Source organism: Neolamprologus multifasciatus, chromosome 7 (assembly GCF_963576455.1).
Source record: "Neolamprologus multifasciatus chromosome 7, fNeoMul1.2, whole genome shotgun sequence".
Classification (NCBI taxonomy): domain Eukaryota; kingdom Metazoa; phylum Chordata; class Actinopteri; order Cichliformes; family Cichlidae; genus Neolamprologus; species Neolamprologus multifasciatus.
The window spans coordinates 66,557,390-66,580,793 of NC_140445.1; the positions used below are offsets into that span (position 1 = coordinate 66,557,390).

The following is a 23,404-nucleotide window of genomic DNA, read 5'->3' on the forward strand; positions in this document are numbered from 1 at the left end:
TACGGTTACTTCAGCAGGTTTTTAAACTAGGGGCTGACCTTCCCCTGATTCGCTCTCCGTTTTGATTGATGAAGACTAACGCTTCCCTCATCTCACCTCAGTTTTGTGCTCATCACATATGATGTAGTCATGGTAGTATTAGGGCCTGCACTGCACCCCAATATTCCTCTTTTTTCTCTCTCCATCTGTGTTGTTTTTAACGTTGCAGACTGAGCACTGCAGATGATGTCCTGACACCTCCGGTTAGCCCTCTGCCCACACTCTGCTTCTCACAGGCTGCATCGGGCCCCAGCCTCTGTGCTCTTTCTTAGAAAAGATTATGTAGGAGTTGTATAAACATTTATGCTCTTTTTAATAGAAATAACTGGGAGCGCTTTGCTTATTTTGGTGGGGACACAGTTTATCATTTCTGATAATTACACTAAACCTACGAGGCGATCCATCTTTGTGTTGCTGTGTTGCACAGCGGTAACATTTACTCCGCAAATCGTTGGGATTTTAAACCAGCATGAATTCTTGTTTTGAAACAGTCAGAAGCAACTTTTCCTTTCTGGGTTGGTTAAAAGACTGAATTATGTCGCCAGCTTCATTCTGATGGACTCGTTGAAGGTAAAGCTAAAAGGTTTTTACAGTTTTAAAAATCCTCCTCAGCAGCAGCTGATACATGTTGAACATCCATCCATCCGTCTTCTTCCGCTTTATCCGAGGCCAGGTCGCGGGGGCAGCAGCCTAAGCAGAGAAGCCCAGCCACCTCCTCCAACTTATCAGGGGGATTCCCAGCCAAGGCGTTCCCAGGCCAGCCGAGAGATATAATCTCTCCAGCGTGTCCTGGGTCTGCCCCGGGGCCTCCTCCTAGTGGGACATGCCTGGAACACCTCGCCCAGGAGGCGCCCGGGAGGCGAACTCCTCCCACACAGTTTTTGCTTCAGCCACTGCCCGAGCCGCACTCCGCTTGGCCTGTTGGTACCTGTCAGCTGCCTCCGGAGTCCCACAGGCTAACCAAGCCCGATAGGACTCCTTCTTCAGGCTGGTGGCTCCCTTCACCTCTGGTGTCCACCATATGGTTCGGGGATTACCACCACAACAGGCACCAACCACCTTGCGGCCGCAGCTCAATGCAGCAGCTTCAGCAATAGAGGTCCTGAACATGGTCCATTCGGACTCAATGTCCCCAGTCTCTCTCGGAATGCTGTTGAAGCTCTGTCGGAGGTGTGCGTTGGAGATCTCGCAGACTGGGGCCTCTGCTAGTCGTTCCCAGCACACCCTCACTACACGTTTAGGTGCACCGGGTCTGTCCAGCGTCCTCCCCCGCCACCCGATCCAACTCACCACCAGGTGGTGATCAGTTGACAGCTCAGCCCCTCTCTTTACCCGAGTGTCCAGAACATATGGTCGCAGGTCTGGTGATACGATTACAAAATCGATCATCGACCTGCAGCCTAGAGCGTCCTGGTGCCACGTGCACTTCTGGACACTCTTATGTTCGAACAAGGTGTTCGTTATGGCCAAACTGTGATTTGTACATGTTGAACATATTCTTGATAATTGTATATAAGTGTAAGAACTCATATTCAGCATCTCTTGATAAATGGTGGCTGAACAGAGCATGAAACTGGAAAAAGTGATTGCTGTCAGCAAAAAAGTCTTATTTAGTGAGTTGCAAAATACATTTTTAGTTTCCCAAGTTTTTGTGTCCTCGGTAAGTGGATCCCACCCCACATCTGATGCAACAGTTCTTACAAAGACTTGCATCACATCATTATTTACAGTGTGTGCCTGTGTGAGGCTACCTCATGCACTCATGTTGACCACATGTGACAAGGAAAAGAGAAAAAGGGAGAAGGAGTATTATAGATGCAACAATACTTTTCTAACATCGCTGTTTAGGAATTTGTCATCTATAGTGCAATAAAAGTCTGAATATATTGAATGAACATTAATGTCATGTTTCCATTTCCATCTGAGTATCTGAGGTTGGGACGATGAGGGAAACCTGGAGCTTCAGTTGAAAACAAACTGGATATTTTTTACTTTTTTACAGTGTGTCTGTGCACAGCCCGGTTACTCATCTCAACTATAGGAAGTGATTTGTTCACAGACGTAAGTGCACGGTCAGATAGGCTGTGCTGAACCAGGGGCTGAACAGGTCTGAGGGGAAAATGGTCAGACTTTGCAAGACAAAGTGACTAAAATTCAATTCAATTCAATTCAATTTTATTTATATAGCGCCAAATCACAACAAAAGTCGCCTCAAGGCGCTTCATAGATACAGAGAAAAGCCCAACAATCATATGACCCCCTATGAGCAAGCACTTTGGCGACAGTGGGAAGGAAAAACTCCCTTTTAACAGGAAGAAACCTCCAGCAGAACCAGGCTCAGGGAGGGGCGGGGCCATCTGCTGTGATTGGTTGGGGTGAGAGAAGGAAGACAGGATAAAGACATGCTGTGGAAGAGAGACAGAGGTTAATAACAGATATGATTCAATACAGAGACGTCTATTAACACATAGTGAGTGAGAAAGGTGACTGGAAAGGAAAAACTCAATGCATCATGGGAATCCCCGGCAGCCTACGTCTATTGCAGCATAACTAAGGGAGGATTCAGGGTCACCTGGTCCAGCCCTAACTATATGCTTTAGCAAAAAGTAAAGTTTGAAGCCTAATCTTGAAAGTAGAGATAGTGTCTGTCTCCTGAATCCAAACTGGAAGCTGGTTCCACAGAAGAGGGGCCTGAAAACTGAAGGCTCTGCCTCCCATTCTACTTTTAAATACTCTAGGAACAACAAGTAGGCCTGCAGAGCGAGAGCGAAGTGCTCTAATAGGGTGATATGGTACTACAAGGTCATTAAGATAAGATGGGGCCTGATTATTTAAGACCTTGTATGTGAGGAGCAGGATTTTGAATTCAATTCTGGATTTAACAGGAAGCCAATGAAGGGAAGCCAAAACAGGAGAAATATGCTCTCTCTTTCTAGTCCCTGTCAGTACTCTTGCTGCAGCATTTTGGATTAACTGAAGGCTTTTCAGTGAGTTTTTTGGACATCCTGATAATAATGAATTGCAGTAGTCCAGCCTGGAAGTAATAAATGCATGAACTAGTTTTTCAGCGTCACTCTGAGACAGGATATTTCTAATTTTAGAGATGTTGCGCAAATGGAAGAACGCAGTCTTACATATTTGTTTAATATGTGTGTTGAAGGACATATCCTGGTCAAAAATGACTCCAAGGTTCCTCACAGTGTTACTGGAGGCCAAGGTAATGCCATCAAGGCCAAGGTAATGCCATCAAGGCCAAGGTAATGCCATCGAAAAAAATGAACTAAAAAATGAACCTAAAATGAACTAGGAACTGAAACAAATATTTTTGCATCGTACTGACCCAAGGCTTTGAGAGCTTGTAACTAAAATATTTAACTCCATCAGGACAAGAACTGAATGAGTTTGTTGTACCTTTGCAGGAATGTGAGGCTGAACACAAGCTATTGCACAAATGTCAGGCTCAGCTCAGCCTGAGCAAAGTGGCAGCAGAAATCTGAGAGGTTTGTGGGACAAAGGGACATCGCAGAGCTCTCAGATGCAGAATGGTAAGCACATCTTGAATTTGCTGTTGATGTGACTGTTATTTGCCTTTGAACCTCAGACATTAAGGTGGAAAAACAAACATTACCTTCATGCACTTGTTCAAGTCCAAAACAGACTGACTGCAGATGAAGTAATTAAACTACAAGCAAAATGCAAAAGTACTTTGTTTAAAATTAAAATGCTTTGGAATTTTGCAAAAACATGCACAATTTGATTAAATGGTGTCGGTTTTACATTTTCATTGAAGTATAACTTCTGCTCTTACCAGTAGGACCACGTCGCTCCCGCTCTGCAGGCCTACTTGTTGTTCCTAGAGTATTTAAAGTAGAATGGGAGGCAGAGCCTTCAGTTTTCAGGCCCCTCTTCTGTGGAACCAGCTTCCAGTTTGGATTCAGGAGACAGACACTAGGGCTGTGCGATATGACCAAAATCTCATAAATGATATAAGACATGTATCGTCCTGACAACGATATAAATCACAAAAATGTAACATTTTATGTAAAGTCTGTGAATCTCGAGCAGCTCGACCTGTGTGAAGTGTTTCCAGCTGGGCGTCCTTTACCTGCAGTCGAGTGTTTTAACAGATGCATGAAACGATACATTTTTAGACATAAGTTGTAACGGCCGACATTTTCTTTCAACGTCTGAGTCTAAGGTTTATTTTTTAGCACCTGACGGCTCTTTTTTGCTTCTCATCCTTAAACTCTCTGCATACTCTTTCACGTGATTCTTTATTTTGAAAAGTCTCAACAGGATCTTGAGCTTTATTGTGAAAGGTTTATGTGGGAAAACAAACAAGCGGACAGCGGAGCCACGCGATGGTTTTACTGTCATTGCTGCTAACGACAACACGTAAAAAAGGCGCTTGTCCGTCCGTAGTGTGGTTATATTAAATATAAGAGAAAGAGAACTTTAATAAAGTAATATAGACACTACAGTGACATCAAAACATGAAAAAATATTGCTGTAAACAGTTTATTTTACGACACCACGAAACAAACGATAGCGTAAAATGAAACGATAGACGTTTTTATATCGTCATCCGATATATATGTTATATCGAACAGCCCTAACAGACACTATCTCTACTTTCAAGATCAGGCTTCAAAGCACAATAAACATCATTTTACCAAGAGCCACAAAACCATTTCTGACTCGATTTTCTGAAATTCTGTGTCACTTAAACATCCTGACAGCACCAGGTGTTTTCTGTCGGACTTCCTCGTCTGAAATTACTCTTTTTACTCACAAATAAGTGTCTCCCAAAATGATCCTCTGATCATAACCTATTTTTAAACCAAGGTCCCAAATCTTGGTAGATGGTCAATCTCCAGTACGGCCACGCTGGACCACCTACTGGACGTCTCCAGTAGGGAGGAAGTTCTGAACTTGACACTTATTAAACCATAAACTGACTCATAAACTATGATCCTGTGTTTTCCTAAACACACAGTGGTCTCTTTTATCATAACATCTCACGTTACTTTTATCTCAGTACTGTCTCTTCTCACAGTTTCATTATCCTTACTTCAAAGCTTCTCATTACTTCAAAGTTTTACTTTATTCTCAACAATTTTACCACTACTGAGCCAATTTAATAGTTAAGATCATCACTCAGCGAACAGATAATTTAGAATTCAGCCAAATTGCACAAATTTGCTTATTGAACAGGTTTGTGCCTACCTTTACATCTTTTTAGACCGGTCTCCTGTTCGCCTCATATCAGATCCAACCTTCGGCCACATTTGTTCTCTCTGTTGCATGACGAACCGGGCGGAAACACCAAATATTAAACCCCGATTCTTTTGTCCCCATGACAGAACAGAGAAAACCAACACATGGTGTGTTAAAATATTGATATTTCTTTTATTCAATCATCTTCCAGAAGAGAGAGACCTCTGCACAGCTCAAACGCCAGTTGCAAGAGCTCTAACATTAGAATCATAAACTGTGCCTCATATATGTTTTATTTTGGTACTTTACACGTCACACAGTCTCAAACATTGCTTATATGGCAAGTTCCTCATTTCAGTGTCTTATCTATTAATATGGCTGTGCACTAAAAAGTGGCCTTGCTCTACAAGCCTTTATTAAAGTACATAAAACAATATAATAGGAAAATAAGGATACTAAGGATATTGATTTCATGACACTTTCCTTTTTGCTAAAGCATATAGTTAGGGCTGGACCAGGTGACCCTGAATCCTCCCTTAGTTATGCTGCAATAGGTGTAGGCTGCCGGGGGATTCCCATGATGCACTGGGTGTTTCTTCTTCACTCACTATGTGTTAACAGACCTCTCTGCACTGAATCATATCTGTTATTAACCTCTGTCTCTCTTCCACAGCATGTCTTTATCCTGTCTTCCTTCTCTCACCCCAACCAATCACAGCAGATGGCCCCGCCCCTCCCTGAGCCTGGTTCTGCTGGAGGTTTCTTCCTGTTAAAAGGGAGTTTTTCCTTCCCACTGTCGCCAAAGTGCTGCTCATAGGGGGTCATATGATTGTTGGGTTTTTCTCTGTATCTATGAAGCGCCTTGAGGCGACTTTTGCTGTGATTTGGTGCTGTATAAATAAAATTGAATAAGGCCAAAAAATGATTATATAATAATTATATCGAATGACTGTGTGATGTTGGACACATGGACAGAACACGGACGTAATGACAGCACTTCTTTATTTACAGATTTGGTTTCACTGTGGTTTTGTTTTACACACACAGACACTCCCCCTCCGACTGTCACTGTGAACATATAAAGAGTCACAGTCACCTTCTCATCCCAGCACACCTGTTGACCCCGCCCCTGCGCTGCCCTCTGACCCCCTCTGCAGCTGGCCAGAGACCACACCCACTCCACAGACTGTTATTATAGCCTCTATGTTATCATTATTGTAGTTGTTGCAGAATTGAGTTCTGCTTATCAGTCTGAATCTCCACAACAGTCCCAGTTTCTCAAGTGCCCCCCCCCCCCCCCCCCCGCTATGGACTTTAAACTCATACTGTATATGCTTCATGTCATGCTAAATAAAAGTGTCATAGCAGAACAAGGCAAATATAACAAATGTGTTCATCTTCTCTCTGTTTATGTCAAATTACTCTGCAAGTCACTATTTTGTGAACAGGAAATAAATAATAAATAAATACATTTTTATTTATACAGCACCTTTCAAGACAGAATCACAAAGTGCTGCACATAAGATTACAAGTCATAAAAAGATTTAAAAAGAGAAAATAAAACAGGCAAAAAATGAACCAAAAGCAGTTTTAAAAAGGTGAGTTTTGAGTTTTTTAAAAACAGCGACTGAGTCCACAGTTCTTAATGTTTGGGGGAGAGAGTCCACAGTCTCGGGGCCACAGCGGCAAAAGCTCTGTCAGCCTCAGTCCTCCTCTTAGTATTTTTAAAGCCCTGATCAGATGACCTCAAAGACCTGCTGGGACGTCGGGCTGTAGCAGATCAGAGATGTAGGCTGGTGCCAGTCCGTGCACAGCTCTGTAGGTCAAGACCAGGATCTTAAAACTGACTCTAAATTCAACAGGAAGTCAGTGTAGCTGAGATAGCAACGGTGTCACATGTGAGTACTTGCAGGATTTTGTCAAAAGTCTCGCTGCAGCGTTTTGCACAACCTGCAGACGATCCAGAGAACCTTTGCTTAGACACATAAACAGCGAATTACAATAATCCAAGCGTGACGAAATAAATGCATGTATAGCAATCTCCAGTTCAGAGCGAGATAACACCGGGCTTAGCTTAGCCACATTTCTGAAATGATAAAAACAAGACCGAACCAGAGATTTCACATTGAATGTGAGACTTGAGTCAAATACCTGATAGAGGATTTAACAGAGTGAGAGACGACCGAGGGCTTTCACTGTCTGCGACAGAAACCTATCAGGGGCGCATACGAGGACTTCGGTTTTCCCCTCGTTGAGTTGGAGGAAATTTGCAGCCATCCAACGTTTGATCGAATCTAAGCAATCATTCAGACGCTGAAGCTTAGATAAATCCTCGGGCATAAAAGAAACGTACAACTGAATATCATCAGCATAACAGGGATAAGAAATGTCCTCAGAAGAGCCCATTATGTGCTGGAGGGGGAGAAGATTTATTAAAAACAATAAAGGCCCCAAAACTGACCCTTGAGGGACACCATAAGTAAGGGAGGTAGAGGATTACCTAAAATCAGAGACCGCCACAGAAAAGGATCGGTGATGGAGATGAGAGGAGAACCACTCTAATGCAGCTCCAGATACACCAACCCAATGTTTCAGCCTTTCAATGAGGATGTGATGGTCAGCTGTGTCAAAGCTGATGTGAGGTCCAACATTTTCCTGCATCTTTATCCATCAAGATATCACTTGAGACCTAAGAAGAGCCGGACTGAAACTTATCGTAAAGGCCATGTTTATCAGGAGCTGCCATAAGCTGCTGAGCCACAACCTTTTCTAGAAGCTTAGTGATTAACAGTAACTTAGAGATTGGTCTGTAGCTGCTCCAAAGAGACGGTCAAGCTGAGGTTGTTTTAAAAGTGGGAGAATAGCAGCGTTTTTAAAATAAACCTGAACTATACCAGACGCCAGTGAAGAGCTGATTAAAGTGAGCACACATGGGCCAATAGACTGGAAGACATTTTTGAATAATGATGCAGGTACAATGTCAAGTGAACAGGAGGATGCTTTCACTGAATTCACTAATTTTACCAGCTCAGGTAGTGAAACAGGAGAGAAAGTATCCAAGGTAACGGGCCGGGATGGGGTAGAGATCGAGATAACAGGTGAGTGTGTGAAATTCATTCTCATGTTATGAATTTTTGCAGAAAAGAGAGAAAATTTTCAGTCCTCGTTAGAAACAATAGGGGCCACAGGCAGAGCAGAAGTAACGATGTCACTAATGGTGTTGAAGAGCACCTCAGGATTGCCTCTGCTCTTTGTAACCACGTGTGAGAAATGGGCAGCCCTCGCATCTCTGATCGCATTATTAAAAGAAGCTAAAAGGTCCTTAAGATAGAGGAGGTGAACATTTAGATGAGCTTTCCTCCACCTGCGCTTTACAACAATCACGTTTCAGACAACGAATACTGTCATTTAGCCAAGGAGGAGATTTGGAGGCAGAAACACTCCTCGTCTTAACTGGACAGATTTCATCTAAAATAAAACGGCAATAATTATTAAAAAGACTGGTTGAGAAATCAACACCATTTTGAGGAGATAGCTGTCATTTCTCCGCTGTGGAGGAGTTTAAGATGCGAGAGCTAACCCTCCGTCTTACGGGGACAAAGGCTCATTAAGAGACAAAACAATAACATAGTGATCAGAAATAAAAATGTCCTCAGAGCAAATAAAATCAATATTTAAACCCAAAGTAAAAACAAGGTCCAGTGTGTGACCTTTGCTGTGTGTAGGGCCGAGACATGCTGAGCAAAATGAAAACAATCCAAAATGTTCATAAAGTCTCTGGCGAATGGGTCAGAGTCATCATCAATGTGAATGTTAAAGTCCCCAACTATGAGCACTCTAGACAGCCTCATAGTAGCAGATAAGAAGTCACTGAGCTCTGATAAAAATAACCTGTTATATCCAGGTGGACGATACTCCACAGCACAGTACAAAGGATCCTTGTTACCAATTTTAAGCAGCTGCAGCTCAAACGAACGAAAATGTCCAGTTTTCACGGAGCGGCAGGAGAAACGGTCCTGGAAAGCCACGGCGAGACCACCACCCCGACCAGACAACCGAGGCTGGGTAATAAAAGTACAGTTCAATAAGTGACGAGTAGTCTACATCCCGCTGCCAGGTCTCAGTCAGGAGGAAAATATCCAGTTTTTTAGATAATATAAAATCATTCAACAAGAATGATTTATTAGACAGAGATCGAGCGTTAAAATGCGCCACATTCAGGGAGCTAGAAGCCTCATTGTTTGCAGAGGCTCGAGTTAAGGGACGTACAGTGGGGCAAAAAAGTATTTAGTCAGCCACCGATTGTGCAAGTTCCCCCACTTAAAATGATGACAGAGGTCAGTAATTTGCACCAGAGGTACACTTCAACTGTGAGAGACAGAATGTGAAAAAAAAATCCATGAATTCACATGGTAGGATTTGTAAAGAATTTATTCGTAAATCAGGGTGGAAAATAAGTATTTGGTCACCTCAAACAAGGAAAATCCCTGGCTCTCACAGACCTGTAACGTCTTCTGTAAGAAGCTTTTCTGTCCCCCACTCGTTACCTGTATGAATGGCACCTGTTTGACCTCATCATCTGTATAAAAGACACCTGTCCACAGCCTCAACCAGTCAGACTCCAAACTCCGCCATGGCCAAGACCAAAGAGCTTTCGAAGGACACCAGGAAAAGAATTGTAGACCTGCACCAGACTGGGAAGAGTGAATCTACAATAGGCAAGCAGCTTGGTGTGAAAAAATCAACTGTGGGAGCAATCATCAGAAAATGGAAGACATACAAGACCACTGATAATCTCCCTCGATCTGGGGCTCCACGCAAGATCTCATCCCGTGGGGTCAAAATGATCATGAGAACGGTGAGCAAAGATCCCAGAACCACACGGGGGGACCTGGTGAATGACCTGCAGAGAGCTGGGACCAAAGTAACAAAGGTCACCATCAGTAACACACTACAACGGCAGGGAATCAAATCCCGCAGTGCCAGACGTGTTCCGCTGCTGAAGCCAGTGCATGTCCAGGCCCGTCTGAAGTTTGCCAGAGAGCACATGGATGATACAGCAGAGGATTGGGAGAATGTCATGTGGTCAGATGAAACCAAAGTAGAACTTTTTGGTATAAACTCAACTCGTCGTGTTTGGAGGAAGAAGAATACTGAGTTGCATCCCAAGAACACCATACCTACTGTGAAGCATGGGGGTGGAAACATCATGCTATGGGGCTGTTTTTCTGCCAAGGGGACAGGACGACTGATCCGTGTTAAGGACAGAATGAATGGGGCCAAGTATGGTGAGATTTTGAGCCAAAACCTCCTTCCATCAGTGAGAACTTTGAAGATGAAACGAGGCTGGGTCTTCCAACATGACAATGATCCAAAACACACCGCCCGGGCAACAAAGGAGTGGCTCCGTAAGAAGCATTTGAAAGTCCTGGAGTGGCCTAGCCAGTCTCCAGACCTCAACCCCATAGAAAATCTGTGGCGGGAGTTGAAAGTCCGTGTTGCTCGGCGACAGCCCCAAAACATCACTGCTCTTGAGAAGATCTGCATGGAGGAATGGGCCAAAATACCAGCTACTGTGTGTGCAAACCTGGTAAAGACCTATAGTAAACGTTTGACCTCTGTTATTGCCAACAAAGGTTATGTTACAAAGTATTGAGTTGTATTTTTGTTATTGACCAAATACTTATTTTCCACCCTGATTTACGAATAAATTCTTTACAAATCCTACCATGTGAATTCATGGATTTTTTTTTCACATTCTGTCTCTCACAGTTGAAGTGTACCTCTGGTGCAAATTACTGACCTCTGTCATCATTTTAAGTGGGGGAACTTGCACAATCGGTGGCTGACTAAATACTTTTTTGCCCCACTGTAAATACACATCACGTCACGCTTGTAGAGTCCACTCACCGAGGGAAGACGAAGCCAGCCAGAAGAGTCTGGATAAACCCTCCTGAGGTGGCACGGTCTCAAAGAGCCGGGCCCAGCGTATCCAAACAAGGCCGTGGACAACAAGTCGCCCTCCATGGAGCTTTTCTGGACACAGGAGACAACACACTTACCAGCTTACCAGCCAAACCACGCCGCCAGTAAAGGCTGAGCTTTACCTGAATACCTCCTCTTCTCCCTCTCCTTCTCCTTCTCTAGTCTAGAGCAGGGGGGTCAAACTCAAATACACAGTGGGCCAAAACTCAAAACTGGAACAAAGTCACGGCTAACGTTAATATTTATTGAAAAAAAATCTTCCTCCAGATATAAGAATGAATCTTTTCTTACGGACTCAGATAAGTTTTGCTGAAAAACTGAATATGGAACAAGCAAAGCTTAATACTAAACAATATATACATTAGCTGTATAATACCAGTAGGCCAGCTCTGATAGTCATTTGGTATGGGGGCAAGAGTTTGACACCTATGGTCTAGAGCAGGGACCAGTCCACGAGGGCCGGCGTCCCTGCAGGTTTTAGACGTGTCCTTGTTCCATCACAGCTGATTTAAATGGATAAATTATCTTCTCAACATGTCTTCAGTTCTCCAGAGGCCTGGTAATGAACTAATCATGTGATTCAGGTGTTGACCCAGAGTGAGATCTAAAACCTGCAGGGACACCGGCCCTTGTGGACTGGGATTGGGGACCCCTGGTCTAGAGGGACCACTGAAATCGCCTGACGAGGATCCAGCTAATGGAGGAGGGTGGAAATGCCAGAGGACGACGAGACATCGTGTGGCATCATGGTAAATAGCCTGGCTTGCAATCATACACCAGGGCAGCAAATACATCGTTAAAACTGAGTGAGAACAGTAGAGCAGAAAAAACAACACAACAGTAGTAGAGCGCGACAAACTGCACCCGGCAGAGCCAAACACCATCGCCAACAAACTATGACTCTACAGTCTAATGTCTGATAAATTATTAGCAAAGGATGATGTTGTCTGAAGTTTTAAAAAATGATCTAAATACACTTACGCTGAGGAAAGCTGGGCCAGAAGCTGCTTATTTTTGCACATATGTAACCTCAGAGCACCCGCTGTTGCCAAGATCCAACCGTTAGTCATGGCTGTAACTGAGGGCTTCTTTTTCTGTCTCAAAGCCAAAGTCATTGTTCCCAATTGACAACAATATCAAGACTGAAATATTGCCTTCATACACAAAGTCAATAAAAGCATCTTAGATGATCTTGTGCAAACAGAGGGATACAAGGTGTGCATGTAATGAGTGTTTTCCATGTCATAGTGTTGATGATGCTGATTATTACCAAACCAGCCACACAATCAGCTGGAAAATGGCTCCACAAACAGTGTGATGGTTAGATGAACAGTGCGACTGTATGAAGCCAGCAACTCAATAAAAAGATGTAATGGAACAGCTGCCTCCCTCAGTATTTTTTCCTTAACAATATTATGTCCATGAATACATTTGTGATATTAGAACTGCAACTGTATTGAATTATAGTCAAAATATATCTAAACTAATACTGTAGCTTCGATGTTTGTTTGTAGGATGAAAGTATGATCACTGCTAATGCCCTGGCCAGTCATTGTCTTTGCTAAAGAAACAAGAAAAGCTACTTGTCTTTTGTGTTTTATGACCTTTGGTCACTCACAGCTGTTTACCAGATGCTGAACGTACATGTTTGTGTTTACCTTCGCTAATTTATGCTCCACGTAGCTAAATGTTGTTCTCCAAAGGTTGATTCTGTTCATCTGGACGTAGCGTTTTGTGGGAGAAACGTTTCGTCACTCCAAGTGACTTCTTCAGTCTCAGCTGACTGCAGGTTTTCCCAAATCTTATAAACAGGACATTTTATAAGACTGGGGAAACCTGCAGGACACCGGCCCTCGAGGCCTGGAGTTGCCGCCCCTGCTTTAAATTGTCCAACAAACTTTTGCCCTCTGAATTACAAAAATGGGGTTTTAACCTGTTTGCCAAAAAATGGGAATCCATTCAATTCAATTCAATTTTATTTATATAGCGCCAAATCACAACAAAAGTCGCCTCAAGGCGCTTCATAGATACAGAGAAAAACCCAACAATCATATGACCCCCTATGAGCAGCACTTTGGCGACAGTGGGAAGGAAAAACTCCCTTTTAACAGGAAGAAACCTCCCGCAGAACCAGGCTCAGGGAGGGGCGGGGCCATCTGCTGTGATTGGTTGGGGTGAGAGAAGGAAGACAGGATAAAGACATGCTGTGGAAGAGAGACAGAGATTAATAACAGATATGATTCAATACAGAGAGGTCTGTTAACACATAGTGAGTGAGAAAGGTGACTGGAAAGGAAAAACTCAATGCATCATGGGAATCCCCAGCAGCCTACGTCTATTGCAGCATAACTACCTAATCTATCTATCCTGTACATTTCCTTCGGGGCCATTTACGTACCTAAAAGGGGCAATTTTCTCAAAAACTTGTGGTAAAAATGAATATGCCTGTAAGGAGGTTGGGGGTACCAAATCACGAGTTTGCCCGGGGTATCAGAAAGGTTAGATCCAGCCCTGCATGCTGTCTTTGGGAAGAGTCTCAGAGATGCTTTCAGATCAGTCCAAGTGTCTTATACAATGATGCCAGGACATTATTACTGAAGAGAACTTCAGAGAAATACACGAGTAAAGAAATCTCATGCATTTGCAGTTTTATGCGTCTGAAAATGAAACCTGTTGCTCTATCGAGTGTGAGATATTTAACCTTATTTTATGTGACTTGGAGTCGCTTTGGGTTTAACTGTTCCTGAAGCCCATGATGGTATATACCAGTGCGCCACCAGGCCGCGCCACTGGGAGCGTGGATGTGCTCTCCCACATTTGTTTTCACTGCTCTGACGTCAGAAACCTGCAACTGAACGAATGAACTAACGGAGCACTGAGCCCCTACCGGAGCTACCGGGAGGCAGTAGTGTTACAGAGCGAGTCCCCGCCGCCGCCCGCCCCGGAGGAGCCAAACGGAAGAACCGAGCAATGCGCACCGCCGCCCAGTAACGCAGAATAGACGAGTGGAGAAGAAGAAGAAGAAGAAGAAGAAGGGAACCGTTATCGTGATTTACTAACGGAGGAAAAAAGAGAAAAGAAAGACGCGGATAAAGGACGGACCAGCTCCACGCGTGAGAAGCGACCAGCTGCGGAGGCTTTATCGTCTCGGTGTTGCGCTGTGGATCAAACCGAGCGGATCCCTGATTTCAATGCTTTAACGGTGCTTCTACCCGGCTGCCCAGAAAGAAACAGAGGGATCGTAGAGGGATCGAAGCCCGAGCAGAGAAAAGGGGGGCAATAAACCAGCGAAGGAAAGGAAAAGGATTTGCAATTGAAGTTTCATTCATTCGTCTAATTATTGCGCTTTCTTCCGTGGATCCGTACCGACACTCTATCAAGCTGTGTTCTCTGACCATGGGATGTACTCTGAGCGCAGAGGAGAGGGCGGCTCTGGATCGGAGCAAAGCCATCGAGAAAAACCTGAAGGAGGACGGCCTCACCGCGGCCAAAGATGTTAAACTGCTGCTGCTCGGTAAGAGACTTGGTGTTAATGCGCTTCTCCTCGGCTGGTAGCGCCGGGGCTGAGAAATGAGACCTGGGGCCGTGGGAAGGTGTGGTGTGTGTGCGTGTGCGCGCGCGCGCGGGTGGGTGTGGGTTGGTGGTGGAAATAAAGAAAGAAAAGACAGAAACTGTCGACGTCTGTCACAAACTATATTCAACAACAGGAACAAAGACGCGTTATGATTTTTTATCGTGCATTTGAAGGAGCTCTTCCTTCCTACTGCAGCGTTTTGAAGCCACCTGCTTGATACGATAACGGCAGCTGGTCCAAACGTTTTAACGCACAATCAGGCAGCGGGTGAAAGATGACATCTACACCAGAGATGTTAGCTGCAGATGGAAGCAGAGGCGAAAAAATGGCAGCATGCAGCAGTGGAGGGCCCGCACAGGCGGCACTGCTTCATTGGTTTGGGATTGATTCATTGATTCTTTGATTGCGCGAAATTAACCTCGAGCGTTTAATCTGTTTGACTCTGTTGCAAGATGGAGGCTGAGGAAGAAAGGCTTCAGCCACTTTGTCCATCTCTTTCATCTCCACCCGCTGCTGCTGTGCACATACCTCCCTGCCTCTCTCTCCCCTACCTACCCCTCCTCTCTGACACTCTATCTCCATCTTTCTGTCAAACACACACACACACACACACACACACACACACACCCTGTTTATATTGTCTTCTTGTCTCTTATCCCTCAGGGGCCGGAGAGTCAGGGAAAAGCACCATCGTCAAACAGATGAAGTAAGTCTTTCATAACCACGGTCTAATAAACCTATAGTGTGCATATGTGTCCTTTTTCTTATGCCCCCCCCCCACACACACACACACACACACACTCACACACACACACACACCGGTGCTGTTCCTAATTACATGTGCAGTTGTCAGAGTTGACAGTGTAACATTTTTATCTGATGCAAAAATGTATCCAGATTTAACGTTTAGCTACTAAAAAACCACAATTTTAAAAACATATGATCGGTCTGGAGTTTGTGCATCTGCAAAAGGACGACTGTATCGTTTGACGGTTGCAGGATGAATCATTGGTCACGGTTATGTTCAGACAGCTTCAGTGGGTTTTCTCACCCACTGCAGTGACTGAGTAAGTTATGCATTCAGTTATGCAGTGCTTTTAAAACTGTCCATTTTAAAAGCTGTTGTTTTGTTTTTGTTTTTTGTTTTATCCTGTAATAATACGCTGTAGGAGGATTAGTTTGTGTAGACACCAGGGAAATGCTGCTACCTGTTACCCTGGTTGAATGATAATGTTCCCACACAAATGACTACCATCATTATATAATCGAGATCTTTTATTGAGCTTAAACACTTTATCCATTAGCGATCGGGTCGACTGACTCTACAGTAAGAAGAAACTATTCTGATTTTAATCTGTAGTGGGTTTTTTTTTCAGGCTCTCAAATTATTTACTTGTTGATTTTTTTCCTGGTGGGAGTGGTTGGGATGAGGCCATCATGGACCAGTAGCCGAAAACTGAAACGAGAAACTGAGACAATCTTTGACCCAAAATGTGACGTCGCCGTTTTATTTCTGTAATATTTTCACTGAAACATTGTTTTACGCTGTTTGATGTGAAGGCTTACACAGTTACCAGATGTGAGTCCAGTGTAGCTGTGGCACATCTGGATTTCTCCTGTTGAGGCTTAAAGTAAAGACTTCTTTCTGCTGTGGACTCACAACGATGTGTGTAATGATCCTCCTATCAGGACTTATCAGTGGCAGCCTTATCATACCACTAATGCTGTTTTTGTGTTTACAGCATCGCTGCAATAATCCTATAAAGCACCTACAGGATTTACTATAGCTCCTCTTTAAGGCTGGCTGCACATAGGCTGCCCCCCCCCCACCCCCCTCGCCCTTTTCTTTAAAATCTGTAATCCCATTATGACATATGGTTTTCCATCAGTCTTCTCCGCTGGTGTATTTTAGCCGATAACAGGCTGGCTTTGGTTGTGCATGTACGGCGACACATAGATGAGCAGATGAGCCTGTTGCTCAGCTGTTAATGGTCCTTCCAGCAATGGACCAGTCCTCCCAGTGGGTTCACTGGAGTCGTCGTATGCATTGGACTGATGTAATTCGTGCACTTGTAAAACCTGGTGTTAATCCATTTAGAGTCTGTTGGTTTAATAGATTTATCTGGACAAGGTTGTTACTTTGTATCCTTTATAAGACAGCGTGGGTGTTTTTGACTTCTGCTCATCGATCGACACGATTTCCTGACAAAAAGGAGCCAGTTATTGCTCTTCACATCAGTGCTGCCACCTCCATGTGTCTGCTGTCTGGTTACAGGCTGCAAGAATGGATGTCATGTTAAAACTATTCTCGGTTTTATCCACTACGCTCTATACTATCAGGGTTCGTTCTATTTGTGGGCATCGAGCAGCGTGATGCAGCGCGACCACATCAGAGGCATTTTCCAGAGTAGCGTACCAGAAATGGACGGCTGTATAAACTGTAAAATTAGAGCCTTTGTGTTTCTTTATAAACGATCGAAAACTTTCTTTTCCAGAGTGGCGGTCAGCGCCCTGTGAGGGAAGCCTTTTAGATGCTCTAGTGTTTCCTGAACCGTCAGAGCGGAAACTCCTCGCTGCATTTTCTTTCAGTGTGCTTTGAACATCGGGGCGTGCCCGAGTGACCTGCTGCTGTCAGTGGACTGCTTTCTTCACACAGGGAGGACGAGTGGATTAGATTAAGGTTCAGATTTAACGGCGTGTCCACTGAGCTGCGGTGTGTCCGTGTGTGTGATCTCAATGATTGGCAGTAGGGAGTCTATTATAGCAGCACTTTGTATAATACAGCATAGACACAGTGGTGTGCACCGTGCACGGGTGAAGTCGTTTAGGTCTGAGCCCGTTCTCAGATTATTGCTTTCCGATGTGACGCAATCACTGAATGACAGCAGCTCATGACAAAGCAGCGATAACGTCTCTGAGGGGAACGCAGGTGCGTGTTAGCCATAGTGGATTAAGTGCAGCAGTGTGTGGATGACTAAGCTCTGATGGTGTGAAGCTGCAGCGTGGTCCGCTGTAGGACTGCACTTCTGAGACAGTAAAGAGGAAGCAGGACGACGAACTGAGGAAGAACGTGTTTGACTGCAGAGATGGGGAACTGGTTTCAGAATCATGTGAATGACTGGATTGTGTGTGTTTTTGCATAAGTACGTACACGATGTTATCTCGTGTGTAATGTTTGGGCCGCAAACTCGAGGGACCTGGTCATGTGTTAACAGCACATCTCTGTGTGTGTGTGTGTGCGTGCACGAGGAGACACCATCTGTTTATGGGGCCTGTGTGTGTTTAGACGTGTGCAAATGTTCTCTCGCTGCCCAGCTGGCAAACTGACCTCTCCAGCAGCGTTCGCTGTGAGCATGTGAGAAAACTAATTTAATGTCGGGATATTTTCATATCATTAAACAGGAGCGAGGAAGACGCCGCCGTCAGGCAAAGTGAGGAAGATACTAGAGGTTGTTCCCAGCGATGTGATTAAGTGCAGCCCTCCGTCCTGTCAGAGTGGCTGTGAGAAGGCTGCACTCTGCCCTGAAAGGCTTTGCTTTGGGGGCTGGAAGGGCAAACTCCAGAGATGGGTGTAAGCGTACCAGGAAATGGATTAATTATTTCTGGAGATGTAAGATTTATATTTTATAGGTTTGCCTAATGACCTAGCAGCAGTTAAAGGATAAAATAGCAAAATCGTAGCTGAAACAAGTTGAATTTCTAGCTTCCAGTTTCAAATCGTAACGTTCAAGATCCAAACACTGCTGTTTTATAGCTTTGGTGCATGTCACGGCCGCCTCATGCATTTTACAATGCTACCATAGCCTTTATTTATGTTTGTAAACCATGTTTTTGGCCCTCAGGTACGCAGATGTTGAGGTGTTACCAGCACGCTTGTATTTTGGTCCTTGCGTAGTCGTAAAGCCTCAGTTTAGCTGAGCCGTCATGTTTATCACACATTGGTCTGTAAAAAGTCATAAAGGAGGCATTCATGACATCTTCTGACACGTTATTAAATGTCTGTGTAATTTCTCTTTCAATGATTGACAGTATACAACACATGCAAGCCAAGACTGTTAAACACATCATGAGTTAAATGCACTTTATAGTCACAGAGTAACAGAGGAGGCCTGCATTGCTCACTTAATAAAGATGTTGTTGAGTAACGGACTTTGACCGTCTGACCCAAACAGGGCAGGGACGCTTGTTTCATCATCCCGGCTTAGGAACGTTTAAAGCAGTGGGAATGTTGAGCTCGGGATCGCGACGTGCTCAAACAAACCAACATCAGTGGTTTTTGGTGTTTGGTGTTTTTCTGTGGAGATTTATGCAGTAAAATGGTTATTCTGAAGTCGTTCATTCAACATGAAATATCAGCTTTCAAGTTTGTATTGATTTAAACTGACGTGAAGAAAATTGTGAACCAAACTTATATGAATTCATAAATCTTTATCCAGTTATTTTGATTAGAGTTTAGCATCAAAGCAATTTAGTCAGTTATTCTCCTCGTGTGTGTGTGTGTGTGTGTGGGTGTTCCTGTCTAGCTATCTTTGTGAGGACCAACAGTCACTGACAGTGTTGGGAAGGTTACTTTTAAAATGTATTCCATTACAGATTACATGCCCCAAAATGTATTCTGTAACATATTCCGTTACGTTACTCAATGAGAGTAACGTATTCTGAATACTTTGGATTACTTAATATATTATCATGCTGTTTACAACTACATGAATGTACTATTGCTGTGATTTATTACTGTTACTGAAGGTCCGCGGCTCCGAACCGTAGTAAAGGGACCTCTGGCTAATACGGTGGGTTCGTGTCGGCTTGTAGCTGAAAACTAGCTTTACTTTGTTGTCTGGGTCAACTTTGCTAGCAGAGACAGAGAGAGGTGTTGAAAGGCTGCTCCAACAGAACTTATTGTTTCAGAGGAAAACACGAACACGGTGTACAGTCGAGTCTTAATAGCTTACTTACAGCTGGGCTCGTCAGGCTCTCTTCTTGGCTGCAGTGGTTATTATTATATTTACATGCTTCCAGCTCCCGTTTCTGCTCGATGACAGCTCGTACTTTTCCTTTTTCTCCCTCCCTCGCTCACAGACACATAACGTGTATGGCAGTCCATTCTCCCTGCAGCACGGACTACACTGCCCATGATGCTACATTCTTTAGAGCTATACCTGTAGCATTCTGCCTGTTAGCTTAGCACAACAACAACAGGCGCTCTCTCACCCAGGAAACACGCAGAGAGAGAGCGACATCCTGTAACCACGGCAACCGTAACGCTGCGGAACGGAATACAGTTACTCATACTTTGTATTTTAAATACGTAACGGCGGTACATGTATTCCGTTACTCCCCAACACTGGTCACTTGTGAGGACACACTCACCGTCCTCACAAGTTTGAAGCCTTTTCGAGACTCAAAATGTGGTTTTAGTGTCAGGGGTACAGTTAGGTTTAGGGTCAGGCATTCATCTTTAATGGTTAGGGTGAGGGGCTGGGGAAACCATTAGTGATGAAGGTCCTCACTAAGATAGCTAAACGGGCTTGTGTGTGTGACATACAATGCCTCCTTTTCTGTATTTCCCTCTCGTCTTTATCTCTGGCTTTCTCAGTCTGTGTATATGTGCGCTTGTGTCTTGCTGACACAATCGGAGGCGACCGGCCGAAGGGAGAACAAACGGCGTCCGTCCCTCGCGGCTGCGCTGCTTCCCACAGGCTGTTCCCACCGTGTGTGTGTGGTTTCTCTCTCAGGAACACAAGATAATTGGGTTTGAGCCTCAGAAGAGGAGAATAGAAGGGGGAAGGGAAGCAAAACTGAGGAAAAAAGATGGTGGTGTTTTGCTCAGAGAGGCAAAGGAGCGTTATAGATGGAAGGAGGCAGAATTTAATGAAGGCAAAAAATACCCAGCGCATAGAAACGGGGCAAAGAATTGCAGTCTGCAAACAGGGCATAGAAAAGACTGAAATTACAGGAGAAAATAGGAAGTGTGACAGTGATGGAAACAAGGATGAAGTAGGAGAACAAGAAAGGAAAGAGGGAAGAACTCAAAGAGCGAGGAGGAGAGTCCCAGGGACAACACGCTGAAGCAGTGAGGCACGAGAATTCAATTTCTTCTTTCTCAAAGGACAGAAAAGTGTTGTGGGAGTGTGAAAGGAAACAGGATGGGAGAGAAGAGGGTGCAGCGATATACGAGGAGGGAGGATGAGTGTGAATCAGACTGGGAAGGTAAGAGGAGGAAGATGAAGACATTTTGAGCTACAGAGGAGAGATCGGCAATGAAACATGTTCTAACTTATTCAGCAAGCTAGAAGAAGTGACGAAGAGCAAAGAGCACTCCTCTCCTGGACTCTGCTCTCCTTGATAATTATTAGCTGCCTTCTTCTGAGACGCTCAGACTCCAGCAGAGGAACTGGACTGCAGAGAGCAGAGGCAGCTCGTGCTGGCACCAACTCCAGCCTGGCATGGAGAGGCCGTCTACAACTGGTCGTCCAAAACGGTCCGTCAGCTAGATAGTCATCCTTCATTGGCCAAATGTAGCCATGGGCGTGCTCTTTACTGGAATGATTTGATTGGTCGCTTCAGTGAGCCATGAACTAACAGCAGGGGTCATCATAGCTGTGCGTGCGTGCATGTGATGCCCTTTTTGTTTAGTGTCTCAATCAGATCTGCATGTTGTAAATAGTCAAATTTGAACTCGGCTATCAACACTTATCTGTGCGTGCACACCGAGACACGTACTTCTTATCCCAGGGGAAGAAACTTCAGCACTTCCTTTTTTCATCTCCTCCCTTGAACTAGGGGTGGGCGATAGAAACGATATACGATAGAAACGATATAAATTTGGCCAACGATAGAGATTTTGACTATACTGCTCTATCGCGATAGCGCATGTTGATGATGTCATCAAGCTGCGCCTGTTTTGGTCGAAAGCATCGCAGCGGCTAAAACCATTATCATCTGCAAATTATGCCGACAGTCACAGCAAAGAGATGAAGCACTTTTGAAATATGGGGAAAGCCAAAAACTGCGCTTCCTCCACTTCCGTAACATTGATTCATTAATGACTTTTATCGAATGGTAAAAAAGTTGGCGTTCATCCTCCAGCTTCACTGTGCTAATGTTATGCTAACATAGCTGTGTCGCTAGCAATCACGTAGCACAACATTAGGTAGCCCAACTTCAGTAACCCTGCAAACGTCACTGCTGTTTAGTTTTCTCTCTTCATTTATGTTGGAAGTGGTAGCAGAGCTGTACGTTTTAATTAGTTTCAAAAATCTCTGTCAGAACATGGTATGAAATGTTTAAGTGGAAACTAGCGAGCTAACTTCCTGCTAACTTCTAACTCCGTTAAATTTAATAACTTCTGTTTTCATGAATGTTAAACTTAATTGTTACACCTGATAAAGCAGCAACGCTGATGATTTAATTAAAGATGAAAGAATTTAGACAGTTTTTTACTCTTAGTGTTCGTTTGACTTTGGGACCTGAAGCGGACGGAGTTTAGGACCCAGATTACTCTGTGAAGCTCCTCACTACGGCAGCCATAATGCTCTGACAATCCATCAAGCAGCGCGGCTTACCAAAGTTGTACTAAAACATTTTTTAACAGATTTCTGCAGCCAAAATCGGTTAGAGGTCAGTAAGCACAACCAGAATTCATACATAAGGCACACTCTCGATTTTTGAGAAAATTAAAGGATTTTAAGTCCTTATAGTGTGGAAAATACGTTATACAGAACAAAAGAATATATTGTGATATATATCGTTACCGCACATGCTTCAAATTATATTGCGATATGAATTTTAGGCCATATCGCCCAGCCCTACCTTGAACTCACCTTGTTCACAGTAATCTTCAGTTGTTCTTGTTTCCACGCTCTAAGTCAGTCTTTACAAACTGATTCTTAAATATCAGACCTTTATAATTGATCAGTTCCACTTGGAAATCAGAAGAAGTACAACACTTACATTATTGAAATATCAAAGGCAAACATCCCAGAAAGGCCGTGTGAAATTTCCAGGAAATTGAAGTCTTCTTTGTGACCGTTGAAGGCCTTTGAAAAAAATCTCTTTCCTGCAGGAATGATGACATCAAAGCTGATTTTATATTTGATTTGTTATGTATCCTATTACCTGAATGACTGTTAACATCAATCAACTAGCTTTTAATATTGATGATCTTTACCATAGACTGCAGGTGAGGACAGCACACGAATCGCTGATTTCAGTTCAATCAGACTAACGTCTTGTTGTGTCTGTTTGTGTTAGCAACATGTTTCTCGGATCCCTCGTGAAACCAAATCTGCACCACAAGAATCTTCCAAAATAAAATGAGTGAAAAAGGTGCCTTTTTCTCCTCGGTGTCTGCTGCGGGGTGTTTATGTGAGCATCCAGTGATTAATTGGTATAAAATCAACTGGTGACATTAAAAACTAGTGATCTTTATAAAAGAGCTCTTCATAAAATCCCTCTTGTTGCCCCGTGCAGACAGAGATCTTGGTATAGTCACACGTTTTTTCCCCTTTTTTTATTTGGTCGTTTTTATCTGCAGCTAATCGTGCAGCAGCTTTATTACTCGGGTAACACAACAGGCTCTTTGAATAT

The 23,404-nt window shown here is 43.9% G+C and overlaps 2 protein-coding genes across 3 annotated transcripts in view; both read left to right on the forward strand.

Annotated features, from left to right (window-relative positions):
* Positions 1-14,099: 14,099 nt before the first annotated feature.
* LOC146515968 (guanine nucleotide-binding protein G(o) subunit alpha) overlaps positions 14,100-23,404 on the forward strand; it is a 105,373-nt gene continuing 96,068 nt past the window's right edge. The window contains exons 1-2 of one of the 2 annotated variants that reach the window (XM_085169104.1): positions 14,100-14,755; positions 15,479-15,521. In XM_085169104.1, coding sequence (XP_085025230.1) covers positions 14,638-14,755; positions 15,479-15,521 — 161 coding nt within the window. In that variant the 5' untranslated portion in view covers positions 14,100-14,637. The remainder of the gene's footprint in view (positions 14,756-15,478; positions 15,522-23,404) is intronic. The other variant, XM_085169103.1, reaches the window with a different exon arrangement.
* Positions 15,528-23,404, forward strand: part of LOC146515969 (uncharacterized) — a 65,260-nt gene continuing 57,383 nt past the window's right edge. Inside the window, exon 1 of the mRNA XM_085169108.1 lies at positions 15,528-19,332. The gene's annotated coding sequence lies outside the window, so the exon portion shown is untranslated. The remainder of the gene's footprint in view (positions 19,333-23,404) is intronic.